Genomic DNA, 17,708 nt, shown 5'->3' with positions numbered 1-17,708 from the left:
TAAGTTTTTTTTGCATTTAAGGAAACTATATCCAAATTTTTCTGTTGTTGTTGGAGGAGGCCAATGTGACCAGAATTACATAATACACTGGTGGAACGAAATGAAGACTGGCAGAAACCTGTGATACTCTTTAAATATGCTAATCCGCTGTAGATAAAACAGTTGAGAGGTGAACCTGTTTCTGATTAATGGGGACCCTTGAAAGCCCCACAAGGAACCCTAAAAGCTCCCTGGACAGTAGTTTGAGAGCCACAAAAATAGGTCACCTTTGCTCATTTCTGTCTGTTGAAGAACAGATGAGGCTCCGAGTCGAAGCTATTCTCTGACCCAAAAAAACCCAAATCTGGATCCATTCAGGATCCTGCGAACGAATGCTGAAACACTCGCCTTGAAAAACAAAAAAGTCTGTCACACACAAACATCTCAGAATACATTTGTTAATTTAATGCTCACACACAGAACAGCATACATATAAGATCCCCTTTAGATCACAAACACAAATGCTAACAGATAAATACGTCAATAATGTTTAGCACCAGCGTAGAGTATTACTTCACTCAGCTTTCTCTAGAACTCTTATTCAGAGTAATTTTCAGAATGAAACACCTCGGTTTGATCTCACTAGGCATGGCTTACATGTAATATCGTTACAGCAGCATTCGTTTACAAAGGTAAATTGATTAAAAAAGAATGCATACTGCGCACCAAAAGCGGTATACAAACTCAACATTGTTTTATATACCCATTTACATTACTGTTAAGGTCTTCTTAGTGTAGAGTTGAAGTGTTTCTTGTGTTTTGACGGCTTCCGTATCAACACTGATGCTCAATTTTAAAAAAGAAAAAAGAAAGGAATATACAAATATAAAACAAGTCTTCGTATGAGTGTACATGAAGGGGAGATAACTGACACAACCTTGCATATTGAAACATAAATATACCACGTATACAATGCTTTTATCTTTATGTACCATATTTTTTTACAAGAGAACAGCAGTCTGTGTAAGCTATTGTTCTGTTTTGATATATTGTTGTTAAATATCAGAATTATACTTAAAAAAACAAACAAAAAACAATGAGAAATTCAGCGGGAACGCAGTTTCTTAATTGTTTTACAGTAATGTGAAAAAATAGTATCAAAACGATTTACTAAACTTCTCAATCAAAAACAATGTTGTATTTAACGCACCTTTTAGTTACAGATATGTTTTCAGCTCGTTGGACACGAGTAAACGAGATCGGATGGTCGCCGTTAAAGTGTTTGCTGTATACATTTCCTGTCAGACGATGTACGACAGACGAAAACTTGACTGACGCTCTTTTACTGATTACATTGTGTGCGTGTGATGCGGCCCGATCTCACGGTTGTAGCTCAAGACCTGTGCCGAAAGTAGGGGCGCGGAAGAAAAGAGAAAGGAGATGAATCTGTGATTATCACTACATGACATAATGGAAACCGTGAGCAAGATGGTTCAAACGGTTACCTTTGGTCTGCAAACCAAAGAGAAGCGAGGAAAGTCTCCAGGTATGAATGGCACCGGTCTGTCCAGGACAGTTTCAGCTGATTTTATTTATTTATTTTTTTTGGTTGTTCAGATGATTTAGTTGAATGTCAAGGCATCGTTTTCTAGAAATTCTACAACAGTAGACAGCTGATTTCAACAGAAGCAACAGAAAAAACCAAAACACTAACAACACAATGTTCTCTATCTGTTCAGCATCAAAAGGCAGAGAAAAGGTTTCAGACCAGTGAACAAAGAGGAGTAGCGTTTTCTTCCCACTTAGAGACTAAAGACAGCAAATTTTGGACTAAGAATTTGCCAAAAGAATGATTAAGCTTCCCTAAAAGACTGTACTTTTAGTTTCCAGGAAGGGGGGGGGGGGTCCATTACTTCAGGTTTATGTCCAGTAAGACACTTAAAGATCCTGTCTTAGCTGAAAACGAAATACTGTCAGATGCCAAAGTTACATTGAAAAATGGTTGGTGTAAGTAAACTGAGGTTTAATTTAAGCATTAAGCTGGATCTCACTGGCTTGTGTTAAAATCCTGATGCTGTAGAGATGATCCCGAAAGAATGAAGATACACTGTAGTTATATCTGCCCAGTTAAATGCTCACATTGCCCCTAAAGCGCATCTTTACTGGATATTTAATTCACTCATTTAGTTATACTTACATTCAGAGCAAACAAGGAGTTGATTTAACCAAAGCACGTGATTGATTTCACCTCTGGGGACCCTAAATTAAATGAAGAACCTTGTGACGCTCCGGATCACAGACCTTGGGATCCCGAGACGTGACCCCTTTTAAATGTTCTACTGGATGCTAAATATGAGATAGCTTTTTAGCTTTCAGAACTTAGTCTGCTTTAGTTTGTCGATGTGGTAGCAAAGCTTCAAGGCCGGCCCCAGCTTCAGTCCGAGGTACTTCATGATCATGTCACTCTTCAGGAGTAACAAAGCATTTCCATCTATTTCCTGGGGGAAGCGGAAGAAGTTTTATGTCAAAATCGATGAGGTAGGTTTCACCCTGGTAAATCAGCAGCGTAAAGAGGCGACGCACCAAGAAAAGAACAGACTCACGTGTTTCCTGAAGACATCTGCATGAGGGCCGAGAGCCTGGGGATCTGCATCCCTGATGAACCAGACGACATCTTCCACAGACCACATGGTTGGGTCCTTATTGGGTGGAGCCTTGGACTCCTGGGACTCTGGAGGTGAATTGTAGCCTCCTGGGGAAGCAAAAAGGGAGTTTTACTGCGGTATCTCGGGAGATAAAGGTCACTGTAATGACGGTTTTATTTTGTGAAGACTGCTCACCGGTCCTGTTGCCCTCTGGAAACGTGTTTGGGCTGGTGGCCGACTGCCGGCACATGCTCACGGAGGCCGAGCCACTGGAGAACTGCTGCGAGGAACGAAAGCCGTAGGAGGGCTTTGCCGTGTAGGACGAGCTTATGGAGCTGAAAGCGGATTCGCCGGGGTCGACGGAGTAGCGTTTGCCATCTGACTGGTCTACATGATAGTCCTCAGTCATAGATGTTTCAGCTAAAGACAAAATGGAGGTTTCTGTCAATGACAAAAATCTAAGTAGATTTGATGCTTCTGCTTACATCCGTGCAACTTACCATCTGACTGGTAGGATCCACCACTGTGCTGGGTAATGGGCTGATCACTGAAGAGGTTTTCACAGTGCAGGCTGCGGCAGAGCTTCTTCAGAAAACGCAGCACATAGTCGATGCTGTTCACCACAGGGAGGCTGAGCAGATGCTGCTTCCCATCAAATGTGGCTGGAAGAGCAAAACAGTTGAGTTAAGTTTCTTATAGATCAAGGTCTTTAACCTTCACTAATGATAGTTTTTTTTGGTGTCAATCCCAGTCAGGAAGTTGATTTAACAAACAGAGGACACAACCTGAGAGAGGCCTTTGCACAACACCTGATATTTTTTCTCCTCCATAGCCTTGCGTGAGGAGAGTGAACACTGTTTTCTGCTGGAAGGCGCTGTCGATGCAGCCTTGGACGGCCTGCTGCAGCACCACAGAAGGTCTGTCGGGTCCGAAGTGGTCGGGGAGCTGCTGGATCTTCTTCCTGTCCAGGTTGGGGCCTGTGTTGGCCTGCTTGTTAATGTAGATACAGACTGAAACAGGAAAAACACAAGCAGTGAAAATGATGAAAAATACATTTTGTGTTGAATGATGTGTCTTCTGTCCACTCCATCTATGAGAAAAGAGGCCATTCTTTTTTTTCCGATGGGATTTGGAGTGTTTTTGTACCTGTGAGCACCTGGGGTGTGGCAGAATGGGGGATGGTGGCTGCATCCTGAGGAATGGAGCTCATATCGGGTTCAGGGGTGCTGCTGGGTGGAGAAATGGCCAACGGTGTCATCACCATCCTGGGTTTGAGCTGCAGAGGGAGAAGTTTTTGTATCGCTGTATTTGTTTTGCCTGTATCACTTATACTGACTCAAGTAAGAAGGGAGACATACAGTACAAAACTGAAGCTTTTAATGAAAATACATTGTTATCATGATTTTTCACTTTAAATGGAAGAAAATTGGAAGAATGTTTGACCTCACAGATGTTAACCCTCAATGTTATACCGGGGCATGGAGCCTGTGAGTGTGTGTGTCTGTGTACACATGCATTTTTAAACACACTGCGCCCACGCAGCACATCTCATCCCCCGTTTCCTCCCCATCTGGCTGACCTTGAAGCCCGGCTTTCTCCCCCTCTTCTTCGGCACTTTGAGTGGAGGGAGCGATTCAGGGTAACGGTTGGGAAAATCCATCTTGGCGACATTGCGGAGTGGGGGTCTCCCTCTCTTCCTGCCTGGTATCTTCCCCGACTGGCTGGGGATGAAGGAGGGAGCCACTGCAGCTGATTGCATTTCACCGTTGTTGCTGTCTGATTTCTGTGCCGTTGCAGCAGGTACACTCATTTGGAGCTGGAGACAAAGGAAACAACTGCTGAGCTCATGGGGAACACATTTAAACCTGCACGTTAACCTCCAGATTAACCTCCTCCACTTCCCTGCACTTTACTTGCAACCTCCTCGGCTGCTACATACCGGAGAGCGGCATTAGCATCAATTTAGAGCAGAGACAGATGAAGCAGAGTGGATTGGAGAGGAAAGGTGTGTGACAGCAGCATCTAGACACTAGGAGGCTGCACAATTTGAGCTGAGCAGTACAGTTAGAGGAGCAGCATTTAGCAGAGCACCAGAAAAATCAAACAACACAAAAGGCAGCCATGCATGATCTGTGGAGGAAACAGCACCTCCATCCAGCACTGATAACACACCATTAACCCTGAAAGAGGGGTGGGGGGGTGGGGTGGGGGGTGGTTGTAGCTTTTACCTGCTGTCTTCTATTGTGAAAGCCCAAAAGCCAAGATTTTAGGATTAAATCCAAGAAGCCTAAAGGCTACTATAGAGCTAAATCCTTAATAACGCATGAAAAGCCATCTTGCTCTTGCTGTATGCGGCTTTTTCCTCGTCCCCCTTTTGATGAACACACTGCTGCCGCTGCCACTGCCGCTGCTGCTGCTGCTCGACACACAGGCTGCAGACATCTCATTAGACTAATGCATTCAGCAGTGGTAGAGGGAGGGGGAAGTTGACTTCACCATGGCTACACAGCTATGAATTACCATTATGATGACAGCTTCCACCCTAATCTTTAATAAAAGAAAATTAAAAAAAGAGAGACAAGGAACATTACACACCTTCTGTGCAGCAGCACATCTAACCAGAAACGAGGATCTGCAGCTCACATCATCCAAGCCTTTCTTATTTCAAGAAGATTTGTCAAAGAATAGAGAATGTAAACAAACAATAACCGATCACTGGCTGCACTCACCATCCAAAACAGATGTGGAGACGTGGAGTATCCCTGCGTAGCGTGCCGTGTCTCAGATATTTGTTCCCGTCTCCAGCAGCAAAGCAATGATTTTAAAGCAAGGCAGATTCCACTGTAATACTGTATCTGTGTGTGTGTGTGTGTGTGAGTGTGTGTGTGTGTGTACAACAGACACAGACAGTGAGCGAGTGACAGTGTGTGTGCCTCTGTGCATTAAAGAGAAAGGGAGGGTGAGGGGCTCCTCTGTTGTCATGGCAACAAGCCTGTAAGCCCTATAACACCCTGACAGTTGTGTGCCATGTTTTGTCTGCAACTCCGGCTCAGAGCTGCCGTGGAGGCGCAGTCACACTCATTTTCAGGAGAAAGCATGAGTGCTATTTTCATCTTCACCTGCCTGTCTTCTGTTTTATGAAACATGTTTTTTTGGTTTTTTTTGCTTCTTGTAACATAATCATGGGCTTTTTTTTGTTTGTTTGTTTTTTGGCAAACATTTGCTTGTTCCAGCTTTCCAGATGTTAAGAGCTTCTGCTCTTTTTGGCATGCATCATAGCTAACTGAATGTATTTGGATTTTGCTGCTCATAAAACATTTCAGCCCCACCAGCTGTGGGATATTGTAACAAGCATTTATCAGTTAAAAAAAAAAACTCAGATAATTGTTGATTAATTCTTGGAATTTTTGTATAACTTAGAAATATAAACATATCAATAATTTTTTTTGCATGATTCTATCATTTATTTTGATTATTTCCCTTCCTATAAATTCTTTGAAGCGTTTTATTTCCTTCTACCCTCCCTGTTTATCACGATATTACTGTAATACATATGTGGGATGTTATACAGCACGTATAAAAATAAATAAATAAATAAATAAATAAATAAATAAACACAATTCCTGTCACAAAGCCCAGATATGTCGCCCCCTGCTGGTCGAAGCCGACACAAACTTCCGTTTCAAACGGTTTTGTCGATAAAGTTTTGTCGACAAACTTTGAAACCAAGATGGCGCCGTGCGTACCGCTGTCTGTAAAGATGTCACCCTCAGCTTTAATCGGGTTTAGGTTTCTTTTGAAGGAACAGTTATGTTCCGGACAGCTGCTAAAATCTTTGACAGAGCTCCAGAGACGAGGTGAGACGATTGTCAGGCAGTTTTGTTGTGTTTGTTCGCAGGTCTACTCTTAATTTCTATCTAAAACTGGAAGTAGCCATCCCTTCAATGCAGGTTTACACTTTATTCACGTTAATTCGTTCATTTTTACGTCATTGTCTATAGTTTTTGGCTTTGGTTAAGACTTACCTTGTTATTTGGAGCAGTTTTCCTGCCTTGTCAGTCTGGTTCGCTCTAACCTTTAGTCTTTACCCGTCAGAGTGTCATTATCACAGCAGTGTACTCGTTTTTTATTTTTTTATCATGGTCTGAAAAGTGCTGAAAACAGCTAACGTGCCGTGACTGTGTGTCGGTTTGATGTGGGAGGTTATTCGGTGACAGCTGGGCAGGCGGTGGAGGAGAGCGGTGTCAGCGGCGCCACGTTCAGCGGTCCCATGGACCACTACAGAGGGATGATGAGAGACGGGACCCTTCGGGAGGATGAGCATCAGAAAGCTGTGATGCAGAAACTGGACCAGCTGCACAAAACGCTGAGAGGATACAGCAACACACCCGCATCCATCTTTTCCAGGGTAAAAAGACGCATGTCCCGACTCCAGATAATTTTTCTTTGACTGTAGTGGAGTATTAACATGAAATATGACAAAACGAACAAAAAAAGAAAAAAAGTCTGGTCATTTTTTTTAAGCATAGTTTGTTACAACAAGATTAACAGGCTTGGTTTGTAGCCTATAGCGAAAAATGAGTGCTACAATATACATTCAGTTCAATTCAGTTTTATCTAGCCGACTAGTATTTGTATCCCATGCTTTTCACAGTTTTTCACTGTTTAAAGCAACACTAGAGAAGTTTGTGAACCTTTAACTACGTCCTTCTGAATCCTTTTGAAGTACACTGACCTTAGTCACGCACATCCCCGGTGCTTAAACGACCCTAGAGCGCCCCGGGGGCTGAGATGCCACAAAATTCACAACCTTGGTTTCCTGTCCTGCACCGCACCGTTTTGCTTTGTGAGTTTTTAAATGGCGTCTTTGAGGCTCCTTCAACATGACAGCAAATGCAAGCACTTGGCTGTACATTTGCAGGGCCCACGCAGGGACAGAGGTGTTACATCCCACAACTGTAGAGGAAGCCAACGAGCAAAGGAAATTGCCACCTATCAAAAACATACAGTTAATTATACCAGAGCAACTAAAAGGCAGCAAAAGGTGCCCTATTTGAATGAACAAGAATATGATAGATAAGGTTACTGTTTAAGCTGCCTTTTGGGGGAATGACACAAAATGATGTAAAATGTAAAGATTTAGAGACCTAGCTGCGTTAGAGAGGGAAACTGTATTTATCAATTCATTCAAATGATTTCATCAGCATGTATGTTTAGATGAAGGTCTTGCGTGTCAAAGTCTTGTGTGGTTGGCAGAAATCCGTTCTGCTCTCTTCTCTTCACTTTTTGGAGTTGTGTAAAAAGAAAGCCAGATTCTTTGAATCTGTGGGTGCAGTCGAATGTGCGACAGCTTCTCACCATTTTAGAGTTTGTTATCAAGTCTGTGGTCATGGTGTCAAGCCTGGTTTATAGTCGGTAACGCCAGACGCAATGCAAGACGCAAGCCGCAACGCAAGCCCTTGCGCGGTTGCAAGCCCCCCCTTGTGTGCTTGCGTGTGTCACCTCAATTTTCTAAACTTCACGCAAGACGCGAGCAGAGCTATAGAGTAGCCACTCTGGACGCGAGCACAAGCCACTATCTACATCACATCCGGCGGCGTGTTCATCTTCCGGTTTCATCCCCTAATAAGACCGCTGTTTTCAAACGCCAAGGTTGAAAGCGAAGAAGAAGAAGAAGAAGCATGAATCCCATATATTATGTCTATGATGAATCCACTCGAAGAGAGACTTGCCGAAGAGGTCCTGGCGGGGAATTTCCTTTCATTGTAGTAGGCTTGTCATTGAAAAAACCTGCTACACCACCTACTGTCCTGGCGGTGAATCGCCACGCAGCACACGCAAGCGCCGGCAAAGCTAAATGAAGCATAAACGTCTGGAGCCATTAACACAAGCGCAAGACGCAAGCGCATGGGCAGTTAAAAGAAGTATAACTCAGCCTTTAGCTGTATTTTTGACACTCGGTGGCAAAAAATGGGTGCAATCCCAAGACATCATCACATGCCTGATGACATGGTTATTCTCTCACATCAGAAACCAGAATAAATCTATTCTATGCTATATTCTTTATTAAATTGCCTTTTTTTCTACTGTTTCTTTCAGTTTTTTACAAAACCGAAGCCTCCAAAAGGCTACTACATCTACGGTGATGTTGGTAAGCCCTACCGACAGTCGACTTCTGAATTTCATGCTTGGATGTGCTCCCGACACTAATTCATTGTTGTTGTTTTTTTCCCTCCAGGTACAGGAAAAACTATGGTGATGGACATGTTTTACTCGCACGTGGAGACTGAAAAGAAAAAGAGGGTTCATTTCCACGGTTTTATGCTGGACGTGCATAAAAGTGAGTACGCGTCATATTTTGACTGGGCTCCTGTTTCTGTGGGCAGATTCCGTACCACCGGGTGAAGACACGAATGAATTCATGAATAAATGACTTTAGTTCAGCGCACTGCATCTACGGCACACATGCCGCTGCATCAGCATTTTTAGAAAGAGTCGCACGAGGACACCAAGAAGCGAGGCTAAGCTTCTCGATCTTTCAGGGATCCACCGGCTGAAGCAGAGTATGCCCAAAAGGAAAGCTGGGAAAATGGCCAAATCTTACGACCCCATCGCTCCAGTTGCAGAGGAGATCAGCGAGGAGGCTTGTCTGCTGTGCTTCGATGAGTTTCAGGTAGTGCTTTTAAATCCTTTCTCTGATATTTTAAAGAAACGTGTCAGTAAATCTTTAGTTTTCTTTACGCGCCTGACCTCAGCAGGCGTGCGCTCGTGCTTCGCTTGTGGCCGATTTATTTCCGACGCTCGTTTCAGGTCACTGACATCGCCGACGCCATGATTCTGAAGCAGCTTTTTGAGAATCTCTTTCTGAACGGTGTTGTTGTCGTGGCCACTTCTAATCGTCCCCCCGAAGGTAAGTAACGCGTGTCGTGGTGCACTTTTATGTCTGTGTCAACACGTGTGAAAGTATGTTATTAACTCGAAATTAAATAACTTTGCATGTCAAAAAGGTGTTTTAAAAAAAAAATTCAGATTCATGACCAGGTTTAGGTTAACGACTCCACAGCTTTAATCGTTTGCTACCATTTAAGAAAAACTAAATAAATAAAAAATAATAAAAAAGGCACCACTTTATCAACCTATCAACGCTTGAGGTTGTTTTCGTCATAGATGAGCGATGGGAGCGTTCTTTTAAACCACAGAACTTTTGGAGCTTTAACTGAACACCCACAGCAAACATTAAAATAAATCTTGTGTCTGTCCTCTTCCCCGCCAGACTTGTACAAAAATGGACTGCAGAGAGTCAACTTTGTGCCTTTTATTGCAGTGCTGCAGGTAAGAAGGCAAACCGCCCAGATAGCAAAACTCTTTTGGCCTATATCTGGCCCACACCTGACATGTTCATCCGGCCCACATACAGCATGGGCTGATGGCACTTGGGCTGTCCGCTCATGTTTGCCAAAAGTGGACCACAACCAAGCCATCACAATGCCAGACGTCAACCAAAAACAGACCAAATAAACCAGCACTCAACCAGATGTGGGCCACTGTGCATTTTAATTCTGTCCAGAGCTGGTTTACGCTCTATGACCTTGACTAACCTGCACACTTAGGGAGTCACAACCATGATAAAATGGTATTTCAAATATGAAAACATAGAGTAATGGTCTGAATTTGTGGCTACATGCCATTATGGTACCCCCAGATCCTGTTTGAATGGGGCCACTTTAGGCTCACATCCGGATTAGTCGTTGCTAACTTGCCATATATCAGCCAAAGCTGGGCCGTATTCGTTTTGTGATATTTGGCCCAAATGTAGCATTTACTACATGGGCCAGTTTAGGCTCACATCTGTTTTGTCCGGGCCAGAAGAATGCCTACAGTGCCGGATCGTTGCCTCAAGTGGCCCACATCCGCATGCTATCTGGGCGAGTTCTCCTCTGCTTTTACGACACGCAGCAGGCACGTTCAAACAGCAGAAAACTCTTTGTTTCTCTCTCGCAGAAATATTGCCAAACCCTTCGTCTGGATTCTGGGATTGACTACCGCAGACGGAATAGACCCTCCGCTGGGAAACTCTACTTTCTGTAAGAGGTTTTCGTCGCACACTGAACACATCGAGCTGTCTCACACGGACACTTGTTTTTTTGTAACTATTTCCCTGTCACTTTTTGTTGTAGCTCCAGTGAGCCCGACGTCGAGGCGACGCTCGATAAGATGTTTGACGAGTTGGCTTTTAAACAGAACGACAGTAAGAGAGGTTTTAAATGACATTTTTACTGAACCCAACAGCTCGGCCGTGTCTCCTGCTGCATGCCAAACCTACTGCTTTGTTCCTCTGCAGTAACGCGGCCGAGAGTTCTCAACGTTAACAACAGGAAGGTCCGTCTGAACAAGGCGTGCGGGACCATCGCAGACTGCACGTTCGAGGAGTTGTGTGATAGAGTAAGTGAGATCCCCGACTGTTTGTATGACACAAATCAGGCTTTTTCACTCAGCTGTCAACATGTTGAGATTAGGGTTCCAAACCAGATACTTCTTATGGATGCTTCATAATAGTTTTCTGAACATTCAAAGTTAAAAAATGTTTTTTATTCTCAAAGTAATTACCTACCTACCTCCTCCTCAGGAAGATATTATAAAGCCTCCAAAGCTCTCTTCCAGGACCCATCTGTGAGCGTGCTCAGAAATCGATCAGAATTGAAACTCCGTCACCACTGAAGTCCAATTTTGATATTTAAACATGAAACTGAAATGTAACATCTAAAAGCGGCGTGCTGGAAAGTTATGCTTTGTGACACGTTCAGCCTTTAGGAGCCAGCGACTACCTGGAAATATCCAGGCTGTTTGACACCGTCTTCATTCGACACATTCCTCTGCTGACGCTTAACAAGAAAACCCAAGCCAGGCGGCTCATCACGCTCGTGGACGCCCTTTATGACCACAAGGTACCCTGCGGTCCTTTGTTGGCGCATGTAACCTTTTTGTGAGCTCATTTAAAGACGCATCTTCTCTCGGTTCAGGTGCGGGTGGTGATTCTTGCGGATGAACCGCTGGAGGATATTTTCGTCCACGACGGGGATCACAGTCATGACGACAGCCACATTCTGATGGACGATCTGGGGCTGAAAAGGGTGAGAGCTGCGACTCTGTTTTGTCTGACGGGTTGGTTCTGTGAGTGAGTGGAACTTAAAGGGATAGTTCGCCTCTTTTGATATGAAAGCTGTATGACACCCCATATTAGCAATATCATTTATGAACATTGACTTACCCCCCGCTGCGTCCTGTGAGCCGAGTTCCAGCCTCATTTTGGAGTTGACGAAGGTAGTCCGGCTAGTTGGCTGGGGTCCCGAAAATAAAGCGTTTTGCTTCTCAAAACAATATGCGTTCAAAAGAGTAATACATTTGCATCACAAAATCGTTCACCAGAAAAAGTCAGACCTTATAATCGCTTGGCGCTATTTTAAATCGCTTTTACGCTATTTTTGCCTCCCTTCATATCAATGCGTACAGCCACCTGCCGATAGCTGCACCTGTTTTGGTGTTTCCTGCTCGGAAGCAGGGGACTGCTCGGTCTGCATTTCGGTCTGCAAGGTTTACATAGCCCGTAGTGATACAAAGGTAGAGAGAAATAGCGCCAAGCGATTGTGAGGTCTGACTTTTTTGGGCTTTATTTTTGGGGCCCCAGCCAACTCGCCGGACTACCTTTGTCAACGCCAAAACTCGGCTGGAACTCGGCTCACAGGACGCAGCGGGGGGTAAGTCAATGTTCATAAGTGATATTGCTAATATGGGATGTCATACAGCTTCATGTTAAAAGAGGCGAACTATCCCTTTAAAACACACAGCTGAGAGTAAGTCTGCTCATTATCATTGTTGATGGCATGAAAAGCTTTACAGTCACACCCGTAGTGACTAGAATGCCATCACCAACAGCTGCTAAACAACTGCTGCACATTGATATGCAGCAAATGGAATATGCAGGCCTGGACATGCTTAAAGTAGCTGCTTGTTGTGCTGCAAAATGTAAACACTCCTGCCCCTTGTGTTTACAAAATGTACGGGGAATCTATCCCACCCTGCCACTGGGCGAGAGGCCAAGATGTATTATCATCCTGAAAAATTACCTCCTCACCAAACCCACTTTTGACTCGTGGATTGAGAAAAGTGTTCAAACTATCAATGTCCATCTGTGCATTTTTTACCTACATGTTTTTTTTTTTTCTTTTTTCTGCGACTGCAAAGTTTCTTTGGTGGGTCAGAGGGTTTTCATATGAACGTAGGCTGATCCTTCAGCTGAGGAATCTACATTGCGAGTTGTTCATTCAGCACAGAGTTCTAGTCAAAAGTGCAGATTTTTTGTTCAGATTAAAATCTGTAGTGGGTCGAGGATTTTGTCGATTGCACACTGTAAAGACGAGCACTTTTGTGGTTAAATGTATCTGTTGAAATCGTTTGATCTAGATCTACATGTGGTACACTGATGGACGTTTTACATGACGGTTGAGTTATTGATCTTCTGTCATTTGTGCTATTTGATAATTACCGTTTGTTAAATGCCATTCATGCTCTTTAGAATGTGTCAGAATGTCAGACATCAACTTCTAATATCCTGCCTTATGACTTTTGAAATCAGTTTACTGTCTGGGATTATCACCAGGACAAGGATCAGTAATAGTCTTTATCTTTTTTTTTTTCTTCGTGTGCCTTTCCTATTTTAAAGGCACATTGCTTTGAGTTTTCTGCCCTGGTTGACGTTTGTGTTTCCATTTCGCAGCCTTCCCATTTTGTTTGTTCTTGACACAGCTGACTGGGAACAGACTGACGTTTAGTTACCTTCCTGAAGGAGTTTTCTAATCCTTCCATCGTTTCCACTCACTTTTCTTGTTGGGTCCGTGTTTCCTTGTCAATCATCCAGCAGCAACAGCTCGTGGAGCTCTGCGAGCACTCTCCGTTAACTGCAGACCCGTTTGCATATTAAAACAGTTTTTGTATTAAAAGTGCAGATTACAAGGTGATTCCATAATTGTTCCTTTGTCATCTTGGGAACAACTTTGTTAGACTTTTTTTTTTTTTAAAGGTTTATTTAGCCATTATGCCAGAATGCTGAGCTGTTAAATACAAAAGCTTTCTTAACATCTGTAACTGGTTTGTTTTCTTTTACAACAGCCTAACGGACTTCCTCTAAGAGTGGTGATGAATCTTTGCCAGAGGTTGTACCTCCTCTTCCATGTCCTCTGGCATAATATAGAATATAATGTTGCTCAATCTGGAAATCAGTACATACGACTGGCCTCGTTCCATCCTAATGCCATATTTAAATTCCCTATCCAGACGGCCAAATGTTCGGTCCTGGCATGTGGTAACAATACATAATTACAGCAGTTTCTAAATGTCTGAGGCTGTGATTGCTAAAATAAGAGATCACCTCGATTTGGGATCGACCATATTTCTCCTTTTTTACACATCACAAAGCGGGTCTTCCTGTACAACTGATACAGGTACTGAGAGGCATGGCACAAAGACTGGATGAAGCATGTTAACCACGTGTCTCTGAAGGATTTTGGATTTATTGCATCCACCAAATTTTTATAGAATGCCCTCCTAAATAACAGCTCCACTTGTAGGTGGATCAGAGTTGCATGAAGGAGTTTTCTAGGTGTTGAAATATTTAGTCACTCTAAAGTGTGGTTCAAATCATTCCCCTCAGATGGGAAAAGCAGGTTTGCACACGCTCGTTTATTTGCGGCTCAACGTCGAGACTCATCATTGCTCCTGCTGCCTTCGTGGCTGTCACGTGTGACCCTGTGATTGACGCCTTTATTTGAAGCGGCGCACATTAGCATGAAGACGAAGCATCACCTGTCTCAGTAAACTCTTCCATTTCCCATGTAACAGGACGAAGCCAGCAGCCTGTCCATCTTCAGCGGAGAAGAGGAGCGATTCGCCTTCCAGAGGACAATTTCTCGTCTCACAGAGATGCAAACAGAAGAGTATTGGTTGGAGGGGGACAGAAGCTCAAAACCACAGGTGTAACACTTGGAAAAAAAAAAAAAAAAGAAGACAACCACGCTACTCCATAAACTTTATAACTACCTGCCAAAAACACCCCAAACGAAGCACTACTCGTACTCACTTATCCAGCACAAAAGCCAGAGGGACTGCACAGCAGTATGTGTGTGCAAATGTTGTACAGAGAATATTTATGGATATCTGAAGACCTTTTAAAATTTTATGGCGACACTGCACTTTAAATGGGGATAGAGTGAACTTTGGGGTTTCATAATGCTTTTAAGTCGATGTCACAAGGAGGTCCAAGTTTTTATATTTTCTAATGTGTGGGGAATCCGCTGGACAACGTTTGGAATTGGAATCCAAGAGGACTTGAATGGAGATTTAAGGGACATTTTAATCTGATATCTGTTTTGAGATAAGAACTGGTGCGTAAAGAGTAATTTATCCTAATGGGATGTGTATTATTTTCACATATGCTTCAATTCAGTGGCAGCGTGATGACTTTTGGATTTGAGGTGATTCCTATTGGTGCTGCTCATAAAATTATTGCCAGAGACTGGCCAATCAAATGGGATTCAGTTCATCAGTTGTTTTATTTCTCAAATGGAAAACACGTGTGTGTGTGTGTGTGTGTGTGCGTGTGTGTGTGTGTGTATATGTATGTATGGATGTGTGTGTGTGTGTATATATATATATATATATATATATATATATTAGTGAAAGTGAGAAAAACACTTTAAGGATTGATCATCTGTACAGACAAAGTGCTCATGGTACAAGCAGACAGCTGGTGATATTCTTTTTAAGTTAAATGTGATGTTATTAGAGAAAATGCAAAAGCAGACATATAGGGGAAAGAGCAGAAACTTAAAGTTGTGTAAGAATCCACTATTTGGCTCAATCCACTATTTGGCTCATCTCAGAGCGGAAAGAATGCTCTGGAGACCTCAGCAAAACCGAAGGGACTGGACGACCACACAGGACAACTTAAGTGGATGATCACAGAAGAAAAACCTTTCAGAACATCCAGTCAAGACAATAAACTCTTGAGACTGAAGGCTTTCTGCTCTTCGTCACTAGAACTAAGAGATGCCTCCATGAATGTAATTACAGGTTTACTTGGAAACGCAAACCACAGGTAACGCACAATAACATGCAGGGAGGGATGAGGCATTGCCAGAAAACATTTAAAACAGTGAAAAAAAAAAAAAACTTTTGCCAATCTCTGAAACAAGATTCTTTGGAAAGATCAACCTGACAATAACTTGTTGCAGAATCTTGGGAAAACTGCGGCAAAATAAAGTCGGGGCCGACATTGAAGCGTACCATGTCATCTGTTGAACACGGGGGGAGGTAGTGTTATGGCATGGGTGTGTTTGTCTTCCACCAGATCTGGGTCACTGCTGTTTATTGATGATGTGTCAATCTGAAGTGGATAGAGCGATATACTTCCTGCTCACATTCAGAGAAATGCTGCAACACTGATAGGATCTTTTTCAAAGAAAAGAACCCAAAGGCAAACGAGTGAACAGGCCTCAGTTGGTCAACCCCGTTTCTTTACAATGTTAGTTTGTGTAGTGACTAAATTGATTAAAATCACTGTGATTCCTAACTGGTCAATGCAAAAATGTTTTTTTGTTCATTGATTTAACGGTTCAGTTATATTGAACTGAATTTGACAAAACTAAAGGCGGCTCTGTTAATGTTCTGTATTGCATCAGCAGCTATGGCCTCCAGTACTGGTCAGTACGGCAACAGAGACCTGAGGAAGCCTCTGACTGAAGACGCTGTTGTTCCACCTGCACTGTTCTCCATTAGCAGCTTCTGCGCTCCAAACCCCTGATCCATAAAGGACAAGTGGCATCTTCCTGCAAACAATAAAAGACTTCATATTCTTCTAGGACATTTTGTTCCGTCCCCTTTTGTAGACCAGCGTCGGTTGTTTAAGTTTGCTGTCCAGATGAACATCCAGCTGTCTATTGTCCTTCACCACTTCCACCTCTTCTCCCTAAATGAAACGGGATTCACCTTCCTCCCAAAGGTGATAGGAGTAAATCATTCATCTCCGTTGTCTTCTTCAGATTCTAGGTGAGGAGATTGTTCCCATAACAAGCTGTAAAGAAGGCCTCAGCCTCCTTACCACCACTGAAGCACCCCTCAACTGTAGTCATCTTGAGTATTTTTGCGGATGACAGAACTCAAAAGTTGCAGAAAGCGATTAAGACTGTTGATATCTGTGAACACTTGAATATTTTAATGTGACCTATTTTACCCCCTGGCGTATCATATAGAAATGTTTCATGTGTAATGAAAAAAAGAACTCAAAAGTTGCACCGGAAGCCACCTACCTGTTCAGGTACTCCGAGGTTGTGAATAGTGGACTGCTGCCATTTGTTAGTGATATGTACTGCACTGACACAAACATGGCCGGGGCCTCACAATTTAATATATATATAAAAAATTATTATTTTACTCCAAACTGTGAATTAATATGTGGGTTTCAGCCGTCAGAATTCCGTCTCAAATGAGTTTAGGGAAGGCTTTGAAAAGACCGGCTAGTGAATAAAAATCAATATTAAAAACATGAGGTTGAAACGGCTTTGGAGTTGGTTTTAAAGGTGATGTCACCGGGCAGCGGACATCCACACTGTCACTTTAATTTGAGCGCAGTGCTGGGGGCAGGATTGCGTTTGATTTTTTCTTTTTTTTTTTTTTCCTCCTTTTTCTCTTTGACTCTGAGCGTTTGCGCCAACCGTAGCAGCAGCAGATTGAATGAAGTGTCTTTGCAGGCTGTTGACCGCACGGAGTACAGCCGTGCTGGCTTCCGCAACATGACAGAGATGTACAGGCAGAATGCATCAGTATTTTTCAGCTCTTCATAGGGCGGGTTTGAGCCTCACCGCGTCTCCCCCTCAGCCCTGTTTTCCGAAGCTGCGGGGCCTTGAGGAACCTCCTCTCCGCCTTGATGCTATCTGGGGAGCCGCGCACTGCTCGGGCGATTTTTGCGGGTGATTGAGAACTTGGGGGGTGTTTTGGGGGGTGTTGTGGGGGGCGGGGGCGGGAATGGTCAAG

The 17,708-nt window shown here is 43.3% G+C and overlaps 2 protein-coding genes across 3 annotated transcripts; one reads left to right on the top strand and one right to left on the bottom strand.

Annotated features, from left to right (window-relative positions):
• Positions 1 to 429: 429 nt before the first annotated feature.
• LOC142365969 (sex comb on midleg-like protein 4) lies at positions 430 to 5,507 on the bottom strand. Of its 2 annotated transcripts, none has more exons than XM_075447725.1 (8): positions 5,354 to 5,507; positions 4,204 to 4,440; positions 3,771 to 3,900; positions 3,434 to 3,634; positions 3,125 to 3,286; positions 2,820 to 3,044; positions 2,583 to 2,731; positions 430 to 2,477 (listed from the first exon to the last, which is right to left on the bottom strand). In XM_075447725.1, exons 1-8 carry the CDS (start codon positions 5,354 to 5,356, stop codon positions 2,352 to 2,354), a joined length of 1,233 nt encoding a protein of 410 aa, XP_075303840.1. In that variant the 5' UTR covers positions 5,357 to 5,507; the 3' UTR covers positions 430 to 2,351. The 2 variants fall into 2 exon arrangements, with proteins under 2 accessions (XP_075303840.1, XP_075303841.1); XM_075447726.1 differs by lacking the exon at positions 5,354 to 5,507 and adding an exon at positions 4,853 to 5,108.
• An 836-nt stretch (positions 5,508 to 6,343) lies between these two features.
• Positions 6,344 to 15,205, top strand: afg1la (AFG1 like ATPase a). The gene is made up of 13 exons (XM_075447620.1): positions 6,344 to 6,481; positions 6,827 to 7,032; positions 8,724 to 8,775; positions 8,863 to 8,964; positions 9,167 to 9,297; positions 9,435 to 9,534; positions 9,898 to 9,956; positions 10,626 to 10,708; positions 10,802 to 10,872; positions 10,966 to 11,066; positions 11,429 to 11,569; positions 11,645 to 11,755; positions 14,520 to 15,205. Exons 1-13 carry the CDS (start codon positions 6,355 to 6,357, stop codon positions 14,655 to 14,657), a joined length of 1,422 nt encoding a protein of 473 aa, XP_075303735.1. The 5' UTR covers positions 6,344 to 6,354; the 3' UTR covers positions 14,658 to 15,205.
• The last annotated feature ends 2,503 nt before the right edge of the window (positions 15,206 to 17,708 follow it).

This window comes from Odontesthes bonariensis, chromosome 17, assembly GCF_027942865.1.
Source record: "Odontesthes bonariensis isolate fOdoBon6 chromosome 17, fOdoBon6.hap1, whole genome shotgun sequence".
Classification (NCBI taxonomy): domain Eukaryota; kingdom Metazoa; phylum Chordata; class Actinopteri; order Atheriniformes; family Atherinopsidae; genus Odontesthes; species Odontesthes bonariensis.
Note: the sequence above shows the minus strand (reverse complement) of the source record. Positions and strands in the feature narration are given on the sequence as shown.

What these genes read in the sequence shown, in the direction of transcription:
- LOC142365969 (XM_075447725.1), bottom strand. An exon ending in CACACCCCAGGTGCTCACAG is followed by an intron (nt 3,635 to 3,770) that starts GTACAAAAACAC and finishes TTCCTGTTTCAG; the next exon opens with TCTGTATCTACATTAACAAG. An exon ending in TCCAGAGGGCAACAGGACCG is followed by an intron (nt 2,732 to 2,819) that starts GTGAGCAGTCTT and finishes TTGCTTCCCCAG; the next exon opens with GAGGCTACAATTCACCTCCA.
- afg1la (XM_075447620.1), top strand. Translation starts at nt 6,355, where the DNA reads ATGGCGCCGTGCGTACCGCTGTCTGTAAAGATGTCACCCTCAGCTTTA. An exon ending in TTCTAATCGTCCCCCCGAAG is followed by an intron (nt 9,535 to 9,897) that starts GTAAGTAACGCG and finishes CTTCCCCGCCAG; the next exon opens with ACTTGTACAAAAATGGACTG. An exon ending in ACGCCCTTTATGACCACAAG is followed by an intron (nt 11,570 to 11,644) that starts GTACCCTGCGGT and finishes CTCTCGGTTCAG; the next exon opens with GTGCGGGTGGTGATTCTTGC.